The sequence below is a fragment of the Polistes canadensis genome, unplaced genomic scaffold (genome assembly GCF_001313835.1).
Source record: "Polistes canadensis isolate GaletaPanama2010 unplaced genomic scaffold, ASM131383v1 scaffold_209, whole genome shotgun sequence".
Taxonomy (NCBI): Eukaryota; Metazoa; Arthropoda; class Insecta; order Hymenoptera; family Vespidae; genus Polistes; species Polistes canadensis.
In genome coordinates this window covers 65,664-88,588 of record NW_014569756.1, presented here as the reverse complement: position 1 = coordinate 88,588, position 22,925 = coordinate 65,664, and the positions used below count along the sequence as shown (strand labels likewise).

General features: G+C 29.8%; 5 protein-coding genes across 10 annotated transcripts in view; 2 read left to right on the top strand and 3 right to left on the bottom strand.

The window, feature by feature from the left end:
- Positions 1-2,469: 2,469 nt before the first annotated feature.
- Positions 2,470-6,388, bottom strand: LOC106789969 (anaphase-promoting complex subunit 2). Its single transcript, XM_014754556.1, has 8 exons — positions 6,156-6,388; positions 5,640-6,078; positions 5,193-5,431; positions 4,791-4,971; positions 4,456-4,681; positions 4,160-4,344; positions 3,544-4,089; positions 2,470-3,461 (listed from the first exon to the last, which is right to left on the bottom strand). Exons 1-8 carry the CDS (start codon positions 6,225-6,227, stop codon positions 3,022-3,024), a joined length of 2,328 nt encoding a protein of 775 aa, XP_014610042.1. The 5' UTR covers positions 6,228-6,388; the 3' UTR covers positions 2,470-3,021.
- A 47-nt stretch (positions 6,389-6,435) lies between these two features.
- On the top strand, positions 6,436-7,751 carry LOC106789973 (actin-related protein 2/3 complex subunit 3-like). Of its 3 annotated transcripts, none has more exons than XM_014754565.1 (4): positions 6,436-6,607; positions 6,925-7,101; positions 7,274-7,469; positions 7,534-7,751. In XM_014754565.1, exons 1-4 carry the CDS (start codon positions 6,602-6,604, stop codon positions 7,686-7,688), a joined length of 534 nt encoding a protein of 177 aa, XP_014610051.1. In that variant the 5' UTR covers positions 6,436-6,601; the 3' UTR covers positions 7,689-7,751. The 3 variants fall into 3 exon arrangements, with proteins under 3 accessions (XP_014610051.1, XP_014610050.1, XP_014610052.1); XM_014754564.1 differs by having other exon boundaries at positions 6,436-6,821; XM_014754566.1 differs by having other exon boundaries at positions 6,436-6,821; positions 7,544-7,633.
- Positions 7,752-7,883: 132 nt separating this feature from the next.
- Positions 7,884-9,929, bottom strand: LOC106789972 (60S ribosomal protein L15). Its single transcript, XM_014754563.1, has 5 exons — positions 9,849-9,929; positions 9,325-9,505; positions 8,677-8,813; positions 8,453-8,563; positions 7,884-8,251 (listed from the first exon to the last, which is right to left on the bottom strand). The coding sequence occupies exons 2-5, from the start codon at positions 9,494-9,496 to the stop codon at positions 8,057-8,059; spliced, it is 615 nt and encodes a 204-aa protein (XP_014610049.1). The 5' UTR covers positions 9,497-9,505; positions 9,849-9,929; the 3' UTR covers positions 7,884-8,056.
- Positions 9,930-10,582: 653 nt separating this feature from the next.
- LOC106789971 lies at positions 10,583-12,358 on the top strand. 2 transcript variants are annotated; one of them, XM_014754562.1, is made up of 5 exons: positions 10,583-10,732; positions 10,889-10,985; positions 11,087-11,271; positions 11,368-11,736; positions 11,825-12,358. In XM_014754562.1, exons 1-5 carry the CDS (start codon positions 10,667-10,669, stop codon positions 12,056-12,058), a joined length of 951 nt encoding a protein of 316 aa, XP_014610048.1. In that variant the 5' UTR covers positions 10,583-10,666; the 3' UTR covers positions 12,059-12,358. The 2 variants fall into 2 exon arrangements, with proteins under 2 accessions (XP_014610048.1, XP_014610047.1); XM_014754561.1 differs by having other exon boundaries at positions 10,583-10,985.
- Positions 12,359-13,055: 697 nt separating this feature from the next.
- The window catches only part of LOC106789970 (tubulointerstitial nephritis antigen-like), a 17,067-nt gene continuing 7,197 nt past the window's right edge, over positions 13,056-22,925 (bottom strand). For 2 of the 3 annotated variants that reach the window (XM_014754558.1, XM_014754559.1), the window contains 7 exons: positions 15,400-15,674; positions 15,226-15,289; positions 14,941-15,139; positions 14,574-14,869; positions 14,262-14,461; positions 14,013-14,164; positions 13,056-13,930 (listed from right to left, as the gene is read on the bottom strand). In XM_014754558.1, the coding sequence (XP_014610044.1) occupies positions 13,805-13,930; positions 14,013-14,164; positions 14,262-14,461; positions 14,574-14,869; positions 14,941-15,139; positions 15,226-15,289; positions 15,400-15,673 (1,311 nt within the window). In that variant the 5' untranslated portion in view covers position 15,674 and the 3' untranslated portion in view covers positions 13,056-13,804. Of the gene's footprint in view, positions 13,931-14,012; positions 14,165-14,261; positions 14,462-14,573; positions 14,870-14,940; positions 15,140-15,225; positions 15,290-15,399; positions 15,675-21,014; positions 21,341-22,925 lie in introns of those variants that run through there. The other variant, XM_014754560.1, reaches the window with a different exon arrangement.

Below are 22,925 nucleotides of genomic sequence, written 5' to 3'. Positions count from 1 at the left end.
TATATTAAATCATATATTATATATATATTATATTATCTATTATTATATTATATATTATATTAAGATATATAAATACACACACATACATACACAATCTTGTATGTATATGTTCATATGTGCAGGAGAGCGATTGCGTGAGAGATTGATTGATTTACTTAATATTGATTAACATCATATATTAATTTGCACTTTGTTGAATTTTAGGTCTGCCATATGTATATGTAATTTATAAGAGTTTTTAGTTTACATTTATTTCTCTGTATAGTTTATATATTTCAAAATGTAATATTATCTGCCTCGTCGTTTAGTTTAAATATTTTCTGAGATTGTCGAGATAGAGAAAAAAGGTTTGTCTCTTTGCAAGAGACACAAATAGCTTGTCTTTCTTGTACATAGATGCTAAAAAGTACACAGCTATGATATAGAAAAAAAAGTGATCTGAAATCTACTTAAACTCATTATGTGAAATAATATCTGATTATTTTATTATCGCATATGTGTAATCAATAGAAATATATATCACATTGTCTTATATTTATATAAATATTATTATTTTACAAGCTTTGAAGAGTGTGCACATTTGTTTATGTTACATACGCATAAGCGTCCATAAACAATTATGCGTATATTACATGTTACAATAGAAATGTCATTCTCTATATGTGCTCTTATGCGATTACCAACACATTATACATATTTACTGAAATAATTAAAAATGTAACACGTTCGCTACCACGAACCGCGGGTAAGAGACTCCAATTACAGCCCAAAACTTATTTTTCACATTGATTAGTATCACAAATGTATGACGCTGCTATCTCTCTAAGAAAAATCAAAGTTTCCCGGAGTTGCAACACTGGTAACGAATGTGTTAAATAGTATAAATAAATAATGCCTTGACCTTTATTATTCTATCGTTAATGTAATATACATCGAATGTTTTAAGCATTTACTTTATTTCTTTTTCTCAAAATTACATTTATTATTCATATATAAGAAATTATAATCGAAATTGTAAATCATTTTCTAAGCATTATTTATTTGTACTTCATTTAAAGTAAAAGTACCAGAGTAGTTGATCAGTTAACAGAAATCTTTCACGCAAACAATAGTAACCATTTCCTCTACCATTAAATAGCGAAAATCGATACCTAAAGACAGCTTTTAAGCCTTCTAGATTACGTGACAAGACTGTTTTTTAAAAAAAAGTTAAGATATGCATATTTAAAAAACATATTTAAACATTCAGTAATTGCTTCAGAAATTGACCAAAAGTTCAGAAGTACACAACTTATAAAGATGTTATTTTTTTTTTTCTAAAAACTGGTCGACTACCTTGGTACCTTTACCTTAATATATATTTATGCAAATATATATATATATATATACATATACATGTGCACATATAAATTATATTTAAGAAATTATATGATATATACGGGCAAGCAATTTTTGTTAGAAATTATATTATAATCTGAGTATTTTTTTTTTTTTATTGCGTTAGGGTTAAATAATTTTTCTTTCCTTTTCTTTTTTTTCTCTCGGTCGAAATTTATTATTATTATTATTATTATTATAATGTCTATTTTTTAGTTTCATATTTTATTTCAACGTTGTTGACATATATACTTGTCGACAACTATGTGCAGGATATGTGGCAATATTAATATGTAAGCAGAAAAAACGCAGATAATTTTTAATTTGTTTGGAAATCTCTGTTTAAGATCTGATTAAAGAAAATGCTTATAGTACTTTATATTATTACCTACGAGAATTTATTATTTGCAATTCGTTGCAAAATAAATGAATAAATAAATATAAATTAAATAATTAATTAATAATTAATTGTAAGCATAGATATATAAAGATAAATATTTTTAAAAATATGTAATACAAGAAGATATCACAATCTGCAATATAATTCAACTCAGCAACGTCTTTAAAACAGAAATAACACATTTCGGTTTTTGCTAAACTGTAAAAAAAAGTAGAAAGGAAGCATCGAACCGAAAATGGGCTATTAAATTTACACAGATAAAATATAAGTGCTAAAAATCGTGTTCAAAGAATATAGAAATACAAATTTAGATAAATATATATGAAAACAAAAACTTCATCAAGTAGCTTTATTTTAACCAAAAAGTCTAATATTTTATTACGATGGAAATGAACTTTGAGGAGCAATAGATAATGAAAATATTTATTTTGACATTTAAAAATATTGATAAAGATGACACACAGACATGCACCCCGTGAATTTTTTAATTAGAAGATCAACGAGAACGATGAGAAGGAATTATTGTGAATTATTCGTAAATATTATTGGCAATAATTAATGAAATAACAATTGTGTATATAAGAGTTTATGCTAATAAAAATAACGGTTTGAAGTTGCTCATAGAATTCGAGTAACGATGACTTAGCTTTATCTCATATGACTAATTTGATTATATATATAAACAATATTCATCATTATTAAAGTATTATTTTATTCTCGTAGCAATATTTGCAATGTGAAAATGCGTACGTTTAATTAAATATGAATTCACATACATACATACATACATAATGGTGCAATTTACGATCTATGTACATACACACCATTCTACACTTTACTAAATTAAGTGTAGACTAACACTTACTTTCTGTGTTTAAATTGCGCACGAGAGAAATATTTTTATTACACAAAACTGTTAGCATTAGAGCGTTTAACTAACAATCATTGAATAAATCAACAAAATCACAGTATTGCTTGTTTTTATTATTATTCTAACGTGTAACTATATCCGCTCGAATTCTAATAAACAAATTAATATATAAAATCATCCATAAAATAGATAAAAAATAAATCCAAAACAGTAATAATCAGCAGTAAAAGCGATGATACATATACATATATATAAAATTCTCTTTTCTTTTTTATTTTAAATGTCGAAAAATATATACATATATAAAAAACGAATATACAATATATGTTTATAAACTCAACCGTAACAATATTAAATTGCTAAATTAATGTTATCACGATTTAGGTAGTCGATAAAGAGTACCAGAAAATAATAATTGATGTTCCCTAACTTTTCCATCAAGAAATTGTCTTAACTCCGGTAATCCACATTCAACCGCGCCTGGACCTTGAGAGGCGAACATTTTTAACATTTGATGAATTCTTTCCAACGGCATAGAATCTAAATTAGTTAACATTCCAACTATGTACGACCAAAAAACTTGTAATTCTTCTTCTCTTTGATCGCTCGCAGAAGCCATTGCACTTTCAGCTTCCTCCTCTTCGACGATATCCGGCAAAGTTCTATTCTTCGATGAACTTTCTTCTTGAAGTACGAAAACGTCATTATAGATTTCTTTTAAAAGTCCTTGAGAAACCCAAAAAGTTATTTTTCGTTTGAGTACCGTTGCAGGAGCATGCATCACTTGTGCCAATTCTTCTAAATTCCATTCCTCTGTAAATAATATAGTATATAATCAAATTTTTGAAGTGTGTTATGAAGATATAATTGAATAATTGATTAGATTATATTTTACTTTTATCCTGAAAATGTAATATAATCGTAGCGTGTATTGGTGTCACGTTAATATCCAATTTTCTATCTTTCAATTCAATTTCAAGATTAACATTTCCTAAATGCGGTTTCCAACAAAGAGTTCTATTTCCTTTTAAAGCTTCAAACGCCTTAACGTATTTGTTCAACTGATCCTGTACAACCTTAGGTAATTCCAATTTCCAATCTTCCTTAAACGGTGGCCAAAATTGTGCAGACAATATAAGGGCAGATGTCGGAAAATGTTCTTTTTCTAAACTGTAACTAGTATCCGATTGAATATTTCCATCTATCCTTTTTGAATCATATACGTCTTTTAACATAACTTCGCAATAATGTAACTGATTTTCTCCAAATCTTCTTTTCAATAATTCTAAATGACGAATTTCTCGTTCCGTATGGTAATTTAATTGAGAAAGTAATCTATCCGCTAATAACGTACGATATTCGTTAACAAATAAATCTTGACTTCCATATACATTAACTAGCATTGAAATTATATCAGACATCCTTCGTTGTGTAGATTTGGCTGAAAAAGATAACGTAAGAAAAATATCTTATAAAATATTCTATATTTTTTTTTATATCAAATATTTTACCAGGATCAGCATCAACCGGATCAGGAACCCATTTCTCCCAATCTTCGTTTTCTTCATCGGCAGAACCATCATCCAATTGTAAGGATTCTCCTTTCACTAATTCATCAGCTAAATCACTAGGTGAATCGTCTAATAACCCACTAACAACGCATCTTACGGTATCTTCTCTACTTCTCAAATAGACTCTTAATTCGAGAAATAGTACAATACAATAATTTAATTAGAATTTTATTTATAAAAAAAAATGAATAATTTTTAATATCTTTTTCATTCAATATAAATAAAATGTAATTTACTTAATGGGTTCTGTCACAGTTTCAAGGAGCACCCCTGTTGAATCCAATTGTCTCAAAGCTTTGATAGCAGCAATATATGCAGTTAAAATATCTGGAGTATTGACACCCGGATGTAAAAGTCTAGTCTTAAGTGCTTCTTGCAGTGTTTCTATCAAAACTTTGCGTAGATCCGTTCTGTCCAAACAAACACGAAGGTCATCTATTGCAGGTTGTGAATCAGGATATTCTAAGTACAAATTTTTTAAATGTAAATAATAATTTTATCTATACATTATAGATTTATTTTTTGAAATAAACATATTTATTAGAAATATTCTACGAGAATTGTAATTTACCTATAATGATATTAAAAAGTTGATCGATTCTAATCCTTGTATACGTCTCGTATAGATAATAAGACAATTTCCTTTTAAATTTAATAACAGCTTCACGAATGTCCTCTCTTAAAGAAACAGTTTTTGAAAATCCTCCAGAATATATCCTTATTAACCAATTCATAACGACAGTTTCAAGCCACTATAAAATAAAATATCAAATGAATATTTTTATAATTTATATATAGATCTGCACACTATATTTACAAGTAAGACTCGTTCTTTTTACACTTGACCCATAAGATATACCACAAGTAGAATTCGTGTATTTCTTGTTTGGACCGTAAAGCGTATCACGAGTCTTACACATTTTTATAGTGCAAGCAGTTAATACAAATTTCATTAAAAGTATATTTTATATACATTTTCCAATGGCTTAAGTTGTGATACATCAAATACTCTGTCACATGTTTCGCTAACATGGCATTTGATACGAATATGTATCAATGATGTAAGTACATTTCCTACTAATCTCTCTAATAATTCTAGTTCAATTAATTTCCTATTAGTTTCATGAAACATATAAACTATCATCTGACATTGGCATTTATCTATTTCTTGATTACAACCACCGCATTGTGAAGTATCGCTTCCATTCGAATCTAAAATAATAAAAATTATATTTAACTTAATAATAAATTAAATGTACAAAATTGTAATAATTTAATCCCTTACGCTATGATTAAACACTCTGATCTATATGTTAAAATTGGTGCTTCATTTCGTGTTTATTAGGATTGACTCATAAAATTCACGAGTAGGACTCTCATGTATATAGCGTAAGGGGTTAATAATATTTTTGATTATTACCATGTAATGAATTATTATCCGAATAACAGAATACGTTAAATGCGATTCTATAAAATTGTTCTATTATATGTTCGTGGTCCAACGGTAATTGACTTAACAAAGTAGACCTAACAATGAGTTTAAATCTAGCCAATATATTATCAGCTTGAAATATAGTCTTTTCTGAGTCTTCTTGCTCCAAATATTCCAACTTTTTTAAGAGAGATAAAAATTCGGTTAAGCTGACATAAAGACCATCGACAGCACTTTTGAACAGTTCGAAGCCTTCTGCTTCATTCGTAGTATTGACGAACTTCTTCCAAAAAGCTGGTGCTACTTTCTGACGAATATAATATTCGATATGATGAATAACAATATCCTTAACAAAATTGGTTAACTTCAACAATCTTATTTGTTCAATTATGGTAGCAAATTGTTCATCCGTACAATTATTCTGAATCTGATAAACAAAATTTATCAATCATTTTACAATAAAAATTAATGATAAAAACAAAAGTAAATATTAAAATGACATACCTCTTCTTTGATAATAGGAAATGCATATTCAATTTGAGAAAGCACATCTTCTTGTGTACGTGCATCGGCCATCTTTAACAATTTAAAAATACATCATCACTGTAATTATTGTCATAAATAAATACAACAAGCGTAACAAATATATTTAGAATAAATTCAAGTTTGAAAGTAATATTGGAGTAAAACCATAGTGCAATAATAAATGTAGTTTTGTTTCTTTCTGGTTGCACCCATTATTTTTTTTTCTAAATCTAACGGTAGATGGCATTAAATACAAATATGGATATTGTTCAGAATTCGGCTTGAGACGATGATTCAAAAATGTCTGACACCTATCTTATTTCCTGTCATTAGTCGTAAGGATAGGAAATATTTTTCGTGATATGTAGAGAAAAAACAAACGCTCATAAAAGAATTTAATAAATACTTGTTTTAAATCTTCCAAGATGTCTGTAAGTAACGATACATTATAATACATTTAATTCCAAGACTACAGAAGTCAAGCGATAAAATGGGTGTCACCCGTGTCATTACGATAAACAAAACTATACTTGACATTACTTGCCTAATATTCTTATTCTAAGCTATTAGTAAACAAATTAATACGTTATTGCGATATTACATAATCACAATTTAATACCAATGGAATGGGAAATCAACTCAATCGTGTGTATTATAATTATCGTCGATTATTATATTGAAACATGGTTATAATCATATTCATCTCATTTTAATGATCATACTTTAAATATATTTGAAATTATTTCAGGCCTATCACTCTAGTTTCACAGAAAGTAATGCAACCATCGGCAACATGGCCCTTCTACCAATTAAAACCGAATTTAGGGGTCCTGCGCCGCCTTTAAACAATAAGGATATAGATATAATTGATGAAGCGTTGAATTTCTTCAAGGCTAATGTATTTTTTAGAACATATGAAATTAAGGTATTTCAAGCGAGCAATTTTTTATTATATGGTGATGAGTGATCAGTTAAGGATCATAACCTGTCCAAAGATGATGTTTGCTATTTAAACTGTTCAATAATCAATCACTCACTGTATTAATTATTTACATATTTCTTATATTATATTAATTTTCTTTTTATTGCTATTACAGAGTGAAGCTGATAGAGTTTTAATTTACATTACATTGTATATTACGGAATGCTTGAAAAGGTTACAAAAATGTGCTAACCAGAATCAAGCGACAAGTGAAATGTTTTCTCTTGCAATTTCTAAATTCGATATACCTGGTGATCCTGGTTTTCCATTAAATTCTGTCTATGCTAAACCTAATACTCCTGCAGAAGCTGGTAAATGTATTATTCAAACTTCTATCTAATTATTGAATCATGAATAAATAAATAACTTTTATAGATTTAATGAGACAATATCTACAACAAATTAGACAAGAAACTGCATCGAGATTGGTAGAAAAAGTGTACGGAAAGGACGGAAAACCTAGTAAATGGTGGCTTTGCTTTGCAAAAAAGAAGTTTATGGATAAGTCGTTATCTGGTCCCGGGCAATGAAACTATCTTAAGATTATTGTTTTTAAGTGTATGTGAATAAAAATGCGAAAATTCATTACAGAATTTGTACCAGTTTTCTTTCAAATTTTTTCCTTTGCGTTCTTTTTGTTAATGTACTTTACCAGTATAAAGTATAATTTTTTTACAGAAATATTGCAAAAGGAAGGTTGATATCTAAATAATATTATTTTACATTTCAATAACAAATAGTAAAATTTATTTAATGTTGTCGAAGGGCAATTGGAGATCTTTAAGAAAGAGACATTTATTTTTCACAAGATACACCATTATATTGAAGTAATACGTATATACAATAAAATGACGTATCATGCTTTTCAATGATATAGGCATTAAACAATAAAAAATAATTATCGCTTTCTTCGTAGCGAGAGAGAATTTCTTCGAAGCCACGCAGCCCGTCGTGATCCACCAATAGTTTGTGAATAACGATGACCTTTACCTAAGCCGCGCGAACTCCTACCAGCTGAGGTCTTTCCACGAAGTTCACGGTGTTTATGCACCGCATTACATACCCAGTTAACTTTAGGATCATTTCGGATAGCCTAAAACAAAGCACAACAAAAAGAAATTCACAATTTGTTCTTATAGAAATATTTTCTATAAATAAATCAATTAATTAATTCAGACATCCAAGGAAGATTAAATATCATCTTATTTCACTATTTTAATATATGTTATCATCATGGAATTATGTAAATAAATTTTTGTCTTTGTTTAATGCATATTTGGAAGGATAAAATTACCCCATGTGCTGGATCAATCAAGATGACTTCGTAATATTTGTAAGAAGAATCTTGAGCTACCCAATAGCTGTTTAATACTCTTAAACCACCGCAACGACGACCAACACGTTCCTGAAAGTATTAAAATAAATATTAATTAATTTACTTATTTGTTAGAGAGAGAGATAGAGAGAGAGAGCTATATGAAAAGTAGAAATATATTAAATTAAAAAGAATATACTTACTTCAGCAACAGATTGTAATTTTCTGGTAGGTTTAAGTTGGTTTACACCATGGCTTTTAGGTTTGCCATAAGTTGCACCTTTAGGTACTGGACGTTTGCGTCCACCACGACGCACACGGATTCTGAAGATGACAAAGCCTGTAATTTGAAAAACAAATATTTTTTTTTACTTATAAGGATCATGATTTCAATAATATATAGAAGTTAGGAACAAGAATGATCAGAATACTAAAAATCAATCACCATGATACTGTAAGAGTGGTGCATGATGTATCATCATTAAAAATATTTAAAGACAATCTAATATTATATTTCTGAATATTACTATTCTCTATTATAATCTTATGTTTACCAGCAGTCATGGAATCAATTTCATCCCCCAAAGTAGGAAGTGCGCGGTATTAAAGGAGCCACATCTAAAAAAAGAAATCATTGGAAAAATGTTGGACATGTATCTCCATGACTGCTGTATGAACTGAAAATATGTTTCAAATACTTGGAAGATATTATTTGAAAAATTACAGATTGTTTCGACACTGTAATTCAAAAATTTAACGTGTACAACTAAATAATACTAAATAATACTAAAATGTCTTTGGAAAATCGTCTTGGTAGTGAAAAATCATTAAACATTGTTATAAGGTCTCACCTTGCTTGGCTTTATATCCTAAACGACGAGCTTTATCAGGCCTGGATGGTCTTGGGGCACGATGCATTTTGGTTAATTGGCGATATTGCCAACACCTAACACGTAGCAAGAAGCGAAGTACATCGCTTTGCTTCTTCCTATACAATTCTTGCATATACTTATACGCACCCATCGTGAATCCCTATAGACCAAAATAATTATACCAATTGCAAATTATAAATATAATAATTTATTGAAACCATTCGGTTATCATAATAATAATAATTTTAAAAAGAAATATTTATTTATGTAATAAATAAAACTATTAAAACATATTCGAGAATAAAAGAATATGGACGCGAGAAATTTTATTGAAGGTTAACTTTCTTGTTGCAACTAGAAAAATATTATTCGGAAGATTAATGATACAAAATTATAATAATGAATTATACGATCATGTTTAATCATACATTTTGTAATATTTTAATTGAAATATAATTTAAGATGTTCACGATATAATACGATTTCTAGTGAATATCACTCACCCCACGCGATTACCCAGAAAGAAAGACCAACCGCTTGAATATGGTGGAATGCAACACTGAACGAACAGTGTTATAGATGGCAAGCCTGCCTTTTATGCGCTATTAATGCGCATTTAATATAAACTAATATTCTTATCGACTGTCGATAATTTTATTTTGAAAATAAATTTGAGCGAAATTTAAAAAGTTTTAATGATTTGAATATTTTGAGTTTGAAATCATATTTTTGTATGTAATTTGTTAATAAAATTCATTTACTTAATTTATTATTAATAATTTATGTATAAAAATTTGAACACACACACACACACACATACGAAATATAATTTATAAAAAATTATTTATTAAAAAAAAAAGGATATACTTTATCAACTAAAAATAATATAATAAATCATATTACCGTGTCAGAGGCTAATTGTATAGATATAATTCTAAAATATGACAACAAAATAATTTGGCAATCGTTTTAACTAACGATTAGATCAAATCTACGATATGTCGATTACGTTCTCATATTTTCAATAATCAAATAATAATTAACAAGTTTCTAAAATCATTCCCAATTTCTTTAAACAAAGTCAAGGATAAAATGAGCCCGATAAAGAAAATAATTTCCGAGGAATGTCATTAAAATTTGTAAATGACATGAAATCGTTGACTGTTAGGTATATTGTTGGCCATGAATGAAAGGTGGACCAGGGATGCGTGTTATAACGACAACACGACACATTATCGAGCGACCTGGTGACCTCTCACCGAGGAATTGATTATTTTAGGGGAGTTACCCTGAAGAGTCGAGAATAGCGAGGTAGTTCGTCATGGAGACTCGTTCAGGTAGCATAAAGGATCCGATTTATTATCCATCTGGCTCGGAGAACTTGGAAGTAAGCAACGATGTTAAATCAAGCGCGCGTAGTTCTGGTGGTAGTCAAGAACTTAGTTTGGACGAGAGCGCCTCGCTCAAAGTACCAAGAAAGTTTATTGCTAATTGGCGGCAAGCTTGCGATCGAACCCGTGATAAAACGAAAGATTTGTTAAAGAGATGGAGAACGGTACCAAGCAATGTCGACGAGCTTACTGCAACCACTATTGCTACCAAAGAAATTGAACATCCTGGCTGGAGTGTACACGTTTGGAGTAAGTTCAACAAAGATTTTGGTATATTTATTATTTCTTTAAAATTCAATTTACCTTTTTCTATACGATCGCAAATGGTAATCGCGTATAAAAACTAACAGCAACTTGGGTAAGTCGTTATCCGAGCGACGATAGCCTAACAGCGATCGAAGATTTAGACAAAAGTAGAAATTTGAAAGCTTTGGCGCCTATGCAGCGTGACAAACTTTCACATTTCTTTGTACATCTGTTGGATCACGACAAGGATGGTTTTATCACTAGAAAGGATTTCGGGATGCTATCCGAGGTAGTATTTTTATTTAAAGAAATGATTTTTGTTTTTAATTTTGTTAACTTGGAAGTTTAGAAAGTATATGATTGAAATTTACTGATATTTCTAAAGAAATTACGAAGATTTGCTGATTGGTCATGGAACGGTCCAGAATATTTACGTTTGTTGGAAGTCGAAAAAGGATTAGCTTCTTTAATATTTCCTGAAAAGAAAAACGAAACGGAAGAAATGAGAAAAATCGATTTGGACGATTGGTTATCTTGGTGGGCACAAATAATAACACCAGTTCATGGGGCGAGTTTTAAGGAGTTACCGTTTTGGATTAAAATGATACCTAGAATATTTTTTCTTGCTATTAATGCTAATGGAAATGGAAGGATCAGCAAGGACGAGATTGCTAATTTTTATGGTTCGGTAGTTGGCCTTGATTCGGATAGAATTAAAAAGTGTCTTGACATTGCCTATAATTCTATGACCTCTGTGAGTGGACCAAGATTAATTGGATTTCTTATATGATAATGAAAAAAAAAAAGAGATTTTCAGTTTTTGATTTAGGTCCTTTTTCCAGAACGGAGATCATCCTCTTGGTTGGCCGCAGTACCAATTAGTGTTTGCTAATTTTTTGTTTGGGCGTGGTCCTTTCGGACCAGGTGAACATTTTCTTGGTATGACAGACTCTTGTGTTGCACGTGGAAACAGTATACCTTTTCCAATCGATTATTCCGCTATGAATACTCCGAAAGATAAATTAGAAATTTATAGTCCGCATTGCAAAAGTACTAGACGAAGTGTCGTTGTATAAAATATATAATTGTCATTATTATAAAAATGATAATTATTATTTGCTAACTTTGTTCTTTTGTAAATGTTACATTACAATTGGTCTTTTTAAATTATTCGCATGAGTTATCTGCGGCTATTGATAGACCGAAGTCACTTAAAATTAATTAATTTGAATATTATTTACATTATTGTTACATTTTAAAAATTGTCATTCTAATCAAATTTAATTTTCAATATATTCGTGAATGTGTGTGCATATATAATTAAAATAATATTACAAATATAACAATAAGAGAGCAATAAAATATGAGAAGTATTAGAAAAAGAGTATAAGGATTTGATGTGCGTATCGCTTCTTTTATTTCAAAAATAATGATGTAATAACTTACAAGGGACATACACAAGAAGTAAAATGACACGTTTAATATTAACTATAATATTTTAACTAAGACACATGATTAGAAGAGAAAGTCGTGGCGTTGCGTATAACAAAAATATTTCAATGAATTCATCTCTAGAATTCTAATATTGTACTTAAATACTGACTCGCTTAATTAGTTAAAAAAGCTATGAAAGCTAATTTTCAAATATATGTATATATATATACACATATAAATGTATTACGTGTACAACAATTGTACATATATGTACATATGCACGTATATATGAGTAAAAAAAATGAAATTCGTATACAATCAAGTTTACATAAGTTACATTCATTTTCGATCTATAATCATTAAAACGATAACAATTATTCAATAATAATAAAACAAAGAATAATATATATTAATAATAATAATAATAATCTGCATATGAGTAAAAGCAGAAAACACAAAATTCGTGTGTCGCGAATTTAGATATTAAATTTATCTACGAGGGTTGGGGTTGAAGAGTTTTAAGGCTCAACAAAGAAACAACTTTTATTTTCTTTACAAAAAAAATATATTTTATAATTTAAATTATATATTTAAAAAAACAAAAATAAAAAAAACAAAGTTTGGCCGAAAGAAAATTTTATGTTAGGCTCAAAACTTTTCAGCTTACCCATGTACTACGATGAAAGTGAAATTTTTTAAACTAATCGTAATATAAGTAAAGGTAAAAGTAATATTGGCATAGAACAAGCAGTCGATCAAATAATTTTGAGCGTGATTTCAATGGACAGAAACTTCAAAATTATTTGAAGATAATGCGTTCAAAAACGTGCCGTCGATTTACACACGCACAGTCCTTAGAAATCGTTACAAATTGGCAGTACATCTTTTGTTACAATATAATAATATATTATAACATATATATGACGTATAATCATGATTCTTAAAATACATATTACATATAATAGATGTAAACCTGAGTTGGGGGTGATCGATTTGGTACATTGTACGTACGATTATCTATTTGACGTAAGGAATTATGGTTTTTTTTCTTTTTTTATTTCTTTTTTTTTCGAACACATCCCTGTAGTCTGTATTGTTTTGCTTGTACTTGTGTGATCTTAACGTTAAAATTCATACTTTGATACATTTTCATCGCTATAATCTTAACTATAGCGGTTTATAATTTTGCATTGTTTTTTTTTTTTTAGAGAAAATATGATACCAAATTAGACGTTTCACAAAGAGAAAGAAAAAAAAGTTCTATCATTTTGTGTTCTATCATTTAATAATTCGACGAAATAATAAATGCACCGATATTGTTCAGTGATCATGATCAAATGTCACATGGTTCTCATTGTCAGTAATATCTCTTAATATTATAATCGATATTATAATATTAGAGTTTCGGCCCAAACTCCGAGTACGTAAGATTCTATCTCACATTCGTTCGTTCCCTTTAGAATTCTAAAGAGACCATTTTCACCCCAATCGTAACCCCAAGAATTAGCTACGGTCTAAAATCAACAACAAAAAATTATATACGATGAGAATGAAACGGTAAATGTTTATAAAATGATTTTATCAAGTAATACTCACCCAATATTTGACCAGTCCACCACGATGATAATCCTCACCCCATCCAATAATTCTCACCGAATGATATCCAAATTCATACATTTCAGCGGTTCGAGAATGTCGATAAATACCTGATTGATAAGTGAAGAAATCCTGATAGACCTTCATCGTTGCTGAAATTTGATAAGATCGTTTAAAAATAACCGATCACGAGATTAAAGTTTCTTTCGAAAGATTCACAAGTATAATATAAGCAATTGTCTCTTTTACCTTGCACAGGTCCGGAAGTTAAAATTTCCTGCATGATGTCTGTTTCATTGCCAAGACGATAAGCAGGCCCCACTTTGTATAATTCCTTTCTTAGATGATAAGGTGGATTTCGACATCCAGCTGCACGAAGATTTGTTCTCTTTTGTAATCTGCATTGATTTTGGTTACCGGTCCAAGGATAACAATCCTCGTCGACTAATCTACAAAAGTGAACAAATTATCGTTTACATGATAAATTTAGAACGAGAAAGTCTTACTTTTCAAATAGCTTATTATGTTGAATTTTCAAATAAACACGAATCATTTGTTTACCCGAATCTTCTCATGAAGAACCAGGCCCGGTCCAAATATCCACCGTTGCAACCTTGCTGGCCTCGATTATTACACGAAAGAAGATGTTGCGCACTCAATTCAACATTTTCAACACCTTTGCTCATTATTGCAAATCTATCGGATGCAACATCAGCTGTTGATATTGCCCAAGATGCTCCGCACCATCCTTGATCGTGAATTTCTGATATGTTACGTTGCCAACGTGACTTTGCATCGAAACTACGTGGAAGTGCTTCGGGATCGTAAATACGTCGCACAGGATTCATTTTATAAATCTAAATTAAATATTATTAATAATAATAATATGATATTTTATTCTAACAACGATAAATAATTATATTTGTACCGATTGCGATGGATTAAGAGTACCCAATCGATATCGTATTCCTTCTTGAAGGGTCTTTCCCCAAAATTTCGAATAATTTCCAGGAGTCCATCCTAACGTGTTGCTCTCTAAATCGAGTTCCTTTACAAAATCTGGCTCGATCAGGCATCGATTCTCTTCGCAGAGAACTTCTGCGCTTCTGCCTAACAGTGAGCATTTACTGAAAATTTCAAGATCATACGACTATTCGTTTTTATTTTCAATAAGATTGTTTTAGATTTTGAAATAAATGATAATATTAATTACCATTGATTGCAGTTTACCGTGAAGACCTGGCTGTGATTGTAAATCCTTCCATCGTACCAGCAAACTGTAAAATGAAAAAGGTCGATTAATGTGGAAAGAATGAAAAATATGAGGAGATATAAAAATAAATAATGCAATTATTTAGATTTAGATTGGAACACGCAAAGAACGTACGTCTGATCTCTTCCGGTGGAGCTTCCGTTATGCCTTTGCAATGGGAATAATAATCTGGACAACAATCTTCTTCTCTTGTTCGGTCACAAAAATCGTCGCAATAACATGTTGTCTCTAAGATCGGTGCACTGCAGTCATCTTGTCTTCCTTGACAACATCTATATGCCGGATATCTCGTAGCACAATATGGACCAGGGGGTAGTCCAGAATAATTTGGTATAGCTTTCGCGAACGACGATAAATACGTCAGAGCAACTACCACGATGATCCACATCCTGAAAAAGATGTTTCTTTTTTATTAATACAACATTTTTATATTCGAAATAAATTCATATTAAATAAAATATTTTAATATGAAAATATGCGATGCCTAAATTTAGGCAACACGTCATACATCAAAGTTCTAAACAAATTGTTAACCCCTAATAATAGGCAGTTCATTTACACATAATTGTATTACGGGAAGAGATGTCTTCAGAATATGTCGCATGCGACATTACCGATGAAGTATAAAGGGTTACATATTTTCAGGTGCAACACTTGCTCGTTTAAAAAATGTATTAATCAAACGTAACTAATTATTTATAATTGTTTCACAATACATGAAAAAAAAAGGTAAGGAATGCTTTAAGATTTAATATTTAAGAAACTTCTTTAAACAATTAAGTGATAATCATTTTTCTTGTAAAATTATTTAAAATATCTACATTCCATCTTGTGTTTTTTATTACGTGAATCACAAAAGCATACAATGTCATTCAAAGAGCAAGTTGATGACATTACACAAGATTGTCGGATTCCATCATCTTCCGAGAACGCTGATGGTCTAATGACGAATTATATGAGCATCTAACGAACGGAACGTAACTTTGAAGTCGATCCAAAGTAGATAAGATGCCGTGTTCTTAGCATACGTACATCGCTAACTTGGCAAAACTATTGTTGTTTTTGCCAGATGTTACAGAACACTACATTGCTACTAATTGTACACCTGAATGTGATACGAATTATAAAACTATATGGATTATTTAACGATGCTTGACTTACAACATTCTTTCTAACTTGTAATATATTTCAGACACGATTTACTAGATTCTTTATTAATATTCCTAATTAATTCGTCTATTAAGAAATCGTTTATTCACGGCTCACCAACTCTCTACAACAATTCTATCCTATTATAATATTGATGGAATTTATCAGACTGGAACGATGCTTATTACATCCTCGAATCAATCGATTTGACATCTAAAATAAAATCATATCTTATGATTTAGTTACATCGTACATATATAATACGAAACTTATGATATACATGTTTTATATATAAGATGATAAATAAATTCTATACTATAGTCATGTGTAAGAGAGAGAGAGTATAGAATAATCTAAATACATTAGGTCCTGTTACAATAATGATAGAATTATATTTCGTTAATTCTAAGCAAAGTAAATCAATACGTTTGTAAAATGACTGAAGATTAACTATGTTGAATATCAATTACTTTTATTAAATTATAAAACATACTTATCTCTATTAAACGAAGTTAGAAACGTGATACAATTAAATCAATTTGTAAATGAATCGTATTCAACGAGATAAGAATGACTACAATGTAAATGAAAATATGTGACAGGAATGAAAAATGATTGGAGCGTCAAATACAATTCGTATAATAAAAATCGAAGTATAAATCGTGATAGCATTGATACGACCTTATTGCATCTCGATTTTCTAACATATGGGAGTGGTTTTTGGAGGTGAGCCAGAATATTACATGAAACTCTTGCTCATGCGTGCCTTTCTGATAAGGAACTAACATAAACAAATACAGAAGTGTCGTTATACTTATTGAGTCTATAACACATACATACACATGCATACGCAAGAAGAGTTAATGGATGAGAACAGCCGTATGAATTGATCAATGACATTCGATAAGAAGTTCCTTGGACTCATGAACGAGTATGTCTCGTAAAGCATAGTCACGTATCATCGATCCATTTGAAAAACGAGCTCGTTGACTCGCCTTACACTTTCTTGCCACATTGCAAAACTCGTAAATCGTATTTACCAAAGTCATTTTGTTTGGCTAGAACATTAACGATGATGGGAATAAAACTTAACCAACTTGGTTATTCTGTTAGAAAGTATTTATACGAATTTTGAGTTATAGTCTATTCCTATTTGTCTGTACTATAAATCATATTTTTCGGTACACGTAATCATATGTAAAATTAAATTATTGAAATTTATATTTCCTAAAAATGTTTTAATTTTTTCTTTTTCTTTCAAATTTATATTAAAAAATTTGATTTACGTAGATATAAAATTAAAAGAACTGACCATGATAGAATCATTTGATAAAACATTATTAAATGTTCCGTAGAAAATATTTAACGCAATGTTGACATTAAGTGCAACTAATTTGTCGCAATTTGTAATTCGTTTGCAAATTGTTTCAACTACTGTTTAGAAGGTCTCACAAGTTTTCTCTTGAGCTTGAACGAAATGAAATTTATAGCTTGTAGAATAGATGAATGCGTAGTTGTGATATCTTTTGAATCTTCAAATTATACTTGGCCAGTAATTGAAAGTTCTTCCTCAATGTTTTCATGTTTAACATTTGACGATATCTTGTCGAGTCTCTGAAATTATACTTAAGATAAGTGTGCAATTCAAATTCAGTAGATGTATACAAACTTTCAATTGTTATTGTAAATCCTAACTGATTACAATTATAGATCGTTGCACTCTCTAACAAATTTAAGTACAATAACATAGCGATCCCAAAAATATCGTTTTAAGTTAACATGTTTCGACTCGACTCGATATAAACAGACTTGACACACTGACTAAGATAGACCATTTAAACTTCTAACTGTTCATTCAGAAAATTGGCGCAATTCCAGACGTATTTCTAAGATTACCAAGGTTAAGGCACCGGAATTCTCTAAAGGTTTACAAATTAATGGACCAAAAGGCACAACCTTGATAACATTGCAAACATTTCTAACTTAGATGATTCTATTCATTTAAAAGAGTAACGCAATGTATTTAGATGCTCTAGATTCTTTTCTCTTTTAAAAGGTCATTGACCTATCAACGAGCTTAAAATGTACAAATAAAAAAATACGACGAAGAAAAAAATAATATTGGAATTAAAACGTAATGTCGATGTACGGAGAAATTGTTTTCATCGAGACAAAAAAAAATTAAACGCGTATGTGTGTGTGTGTATGTATACTAGAGTGGGTTGAAAAGTTTCAGTCTCAACGAAAACGAACTTTTATTTGTTTTTAAATAAAAGTGAGCTTGACCGAGAAAAAACATTGTAACGATTAGAATTTGCAAAAACATATCTAAAGATACCAGCGGAATTTTGAAATCACGTATATTCTTGGTTTTTTGATAAAAGTAAAGTCAATACTTTTCGGTCGGGTGGAAAAAGATACGAGTATGTATCGAGGAATTTCAACAAGGTGAGATGGGCAAATATTTTGATTTCAAATTATTTTGACAAATACCAAATTAACTTTTTACTTTGCTCTACGTAATTTCTCTTTTTATTCATTTGTTGTTTTTTTTTTGTTCTTTTTCATTTACTCTTTATTTATTATTTATTTATATATAATTGGAAATAAATTATTATGCAAGATATCTAATCCACTATCGTATTAATATAAAAACTTTTCTAAGAAATAGATTTACTTACGTAAGAGTGTAAGAATGATGAATGATAAGTATAGTTAATGAAATAGTTACGACGTCATCGTCCAAATTTGTATCGACGAAAATCAGAGTGCAAGAGGTTGCATTATGTCTTACGCATATATGTGGTTAGTAAGTAAAAGTACTTACGTACTTTTATACATACATAATACATATGAATGTAAAACGTTTAGCGTGGTGCGTGAAACAAAAGTAGCTCGCTATTGGGAACGATTAGAGCGTACAACTAAACGTTCTTGACCCATTTAGTTTCATTAACATTAAGTCGACACTGAGGCCGCGATATGATTCCGACCACCTACAACTTTCTATTCACTTTTAACGCATAAAATTCTAAGACTAAAGGATTGATTCACTTTAATCAAGATGACAATGAAAGTATGACGCTCGCCTATTTATGGTCATTTAAATTCACATAAATTTTCACACATTCGCAACAGTATACGTTTGTTCATAAAATTTATTGATTTTGTAAATTTATTTTGTTCGAAAAGTTTTGTAGAAAAACAAATATTACAATTGTAAATAAAATATAATAATTCGAAATAATTTTTCGTTTTAAAAATTTGTATAACAAAAAATTGCCTATTAAATTGAATAGAAAATTGTATTTTTGTAATTTTTACAAAATTATGAATTTAAGATATTAGCAGTAAAGATTTTTTGTTCATTTGAAATTATGGTTGGAAGCGAGCAATTATCAAAATACGTGTAAGTATGAGTAAATAGATATGGAAAGTAAATTGCGACACCATCGTCGTGATTTACTACATATTTGTATCGATTAATCGCTTAAGTGAGTATCAATGTGACGTCATAGACGGATTTATTCAATGACTACTCTCTCAACAGAAAGCTATGCAACCTTTATATATCGCGAAGACTATAATTGTGACCGACTTTTCGACAAGAGGCCAGTTCAAAGAAACGGAACAAGATCAAAGAAGATAGATAGTTGGATTTTCATCGGTAACGTTTAATTAAGTGGAACATCCTTTGCGTATTCATTCGCGGAACATATTTTCTAAAATTGTAAACAAGTGAATTAAGTTCTTTGCAAAATTCGTTTCATTATTTTCAATAATAAATCGGATATAAAACGAAACGAAACAGTTGTGAAAATACTTTGTTAAATGATTCATTACGTATAAAAGTTACTTGAAAATGAAACGAAGGTGGATTAAGTAATTTGTTAAATAAATCACATAAAAAAGCAAATTTACAGCGATACTTTGATAACTAAATATCTGATATTTACTGGATTTACTTTGTAAATTGTAGCTTACAAAGCATTAGGGATATTTTGTGAAATAATTATTAATCAAGAATAAAATAAAAGTAGATTACCATAGGTACTTTGTAAAATAATTCTAAGAAGTAAAAAAGATGAAAAAAAAAAGAAAAACTAATTTACACAAAATAAAAATAACAGAGTAATTCTAAAAAAAAAATTCGCAGAATAATATTTTCAAAATAGAAATAACATACTCTTAAAATTAGAAAACGTGTATATCTCATCCCCCTTTGATCATAATTTCAAAGCGATCGATCAATTTTCAAAGACGTTAGGAACATCCAAACTCATCTCTATCTATCAAAATAATTTATTCCAAGGTTGCATCCTATTTGAAACTTTTTATTTTATTCTATTCCATTAATCAACTTAATTGTCGTTTAAGAAAACGCATTTTTCACTATCAATAGAGAAATTGTATAGACAGTGGATAAATGTTAAGTTTTAAATGTCTCATTTCAATGGTATTTCAATTATTCGACCTTTCAATCGAGCTGATCGAACAATCGATCGTTTTCTGTAAGAATGACTTCAAAAATACTCACGCACACACACATATATATACAATGAACAAGCATATACACATACAGGCACGATGTATTCTTCCTGGAACAAGCAATTCATTCACAAAACACGTATCGCATAATCGTGACTCACTGTGATGCACCATCGTCCATTCGATGATACTAATTGGACATTACGCGTTTCGATCGTGCGTCAGATCGATTAAATCTTTTGTATTCGTTTTCATCGATGTATATTAACGGTGGATTCGTAAAACGACATAAGTTCTTCACATCCAAACGATAATGATCGATTATCTTCATTTACACTTGTAATTATATAGACACAAGCACGTGGAGGCACGCGCGAACACGTATACAAACTATTAATGAAGACATATGTTAGTGTAATGCAGATAAAAAATAAATTATACTGATGACTATGATCGATATTATGCAACGAATTAAATGATTAATTATTTAATATCATCGATAACTAATGTTCCTTGTTTAAACTACGAATAATCTTCCGATTTATAAGCTTTAAGAATATTTATTATAGAATACATGTATATAGGAACGTAAATGTTGTTTTATTGTATCGCAAAGTGGTAAGAAGAAATAAAGAATGAATTAGATTTTAAAAGAGCATGATCAATATGTCGGAGAAGAACGGGTTCGTATATTTCTAAATGCGTTTCGACATCCCCCTTAAGATTTCAGGAAAATAAACGGACCGTAGTAGCATAGACTCCTGTTTTATATTCCGCTTCGGATTATTTTTATGGCTCAACGTGGAGAGCACGAGCTCAAAATTTTAATTCCGCGATACGTCGATGTATGTAGATCCAAACTGCTTTTTATTATTTATGTTAACGTTTCACAGTTACGTCGTCTTCACAGTTACAGTCTCGTTGCACAAGTTTCATGTCATTTCATTTATATTATATTTTTTCCAAAAGTTTTATATTTTGAACCAATTTTTTTACATTTAACATTTACTTAAACTAAATATTTCTACCATTATTGTTATTATTATAAATACGATTTAGAGATTTTATGTTAACGAATGTTAGGTTTTTTTGATAATAATTCTTCTATATATAATATTTTTAAATTAATATTTCGCTTGCATGTGAAATCATTTTTATTGACTTCAATTGAAATTGTGAATTTAATTCACCCTAATCAAAATGTTTGCTCAATTTCGATTTATCTTTTTTATTTTTTTTTCTCCACGTGTGACTTCCTACCTACCTCCCACACTTTTTTCTTCCTTCTCAGTTAGTTTTTCTAGTTACCAGGGGTTTTCTAATTTTCGATAGGTAGTATGGAAAAAGTGTAGAACCGATAAACGCAGGCGTCAGGATATGGAATACGGAGCAGTGAGCCGGTAAATCACAGTGGTTGACTTCTATAGGAAAGTGCCACTTGCAAGCCACCAGTTTTTACCTTATCTGGCATTTACCGTTGGTCCTTGTCAATGTTCCGTTGAAACTAGGTCTTCACGATGGCAAAGTGCTTAGAATCTCAGAATTTCTACCTTTGAGGAAAGAAATCCAATGGCCAATTTCTTTCAATCCCCATTCCCTCTCTTTTCTTTCTGTCTCTCTAAAACGAAAAATTCGGAAAGAAAATAAACGTAAAATGCTGCAGGCAAAAAGCAACGTGTATTGTGTGGCTCTGTCGTAACACGAGATATAAAAGTCCTGTTAAGGGTTTTTACCAATGATGGACGTATGTACATACGAGTGATGAGTTTACATCCCCAACGGGAATATACGAAACAATTTATTTCTTTCGTTACTTCGTATAAATGAAATGATTCATATTGTAGTTGTTTTTCTGACGATTTTCAAAGATAAACGAGATGACACTCGCTATATGATGTTCTTTTTTCTTATTTTTTTGGCAGATTTCTAGTATATATAAGTAAGGTAGGATTTAAATTTATTGAAGGATAATTAATGAGCATAAAAATGCAAAATTAAATCTT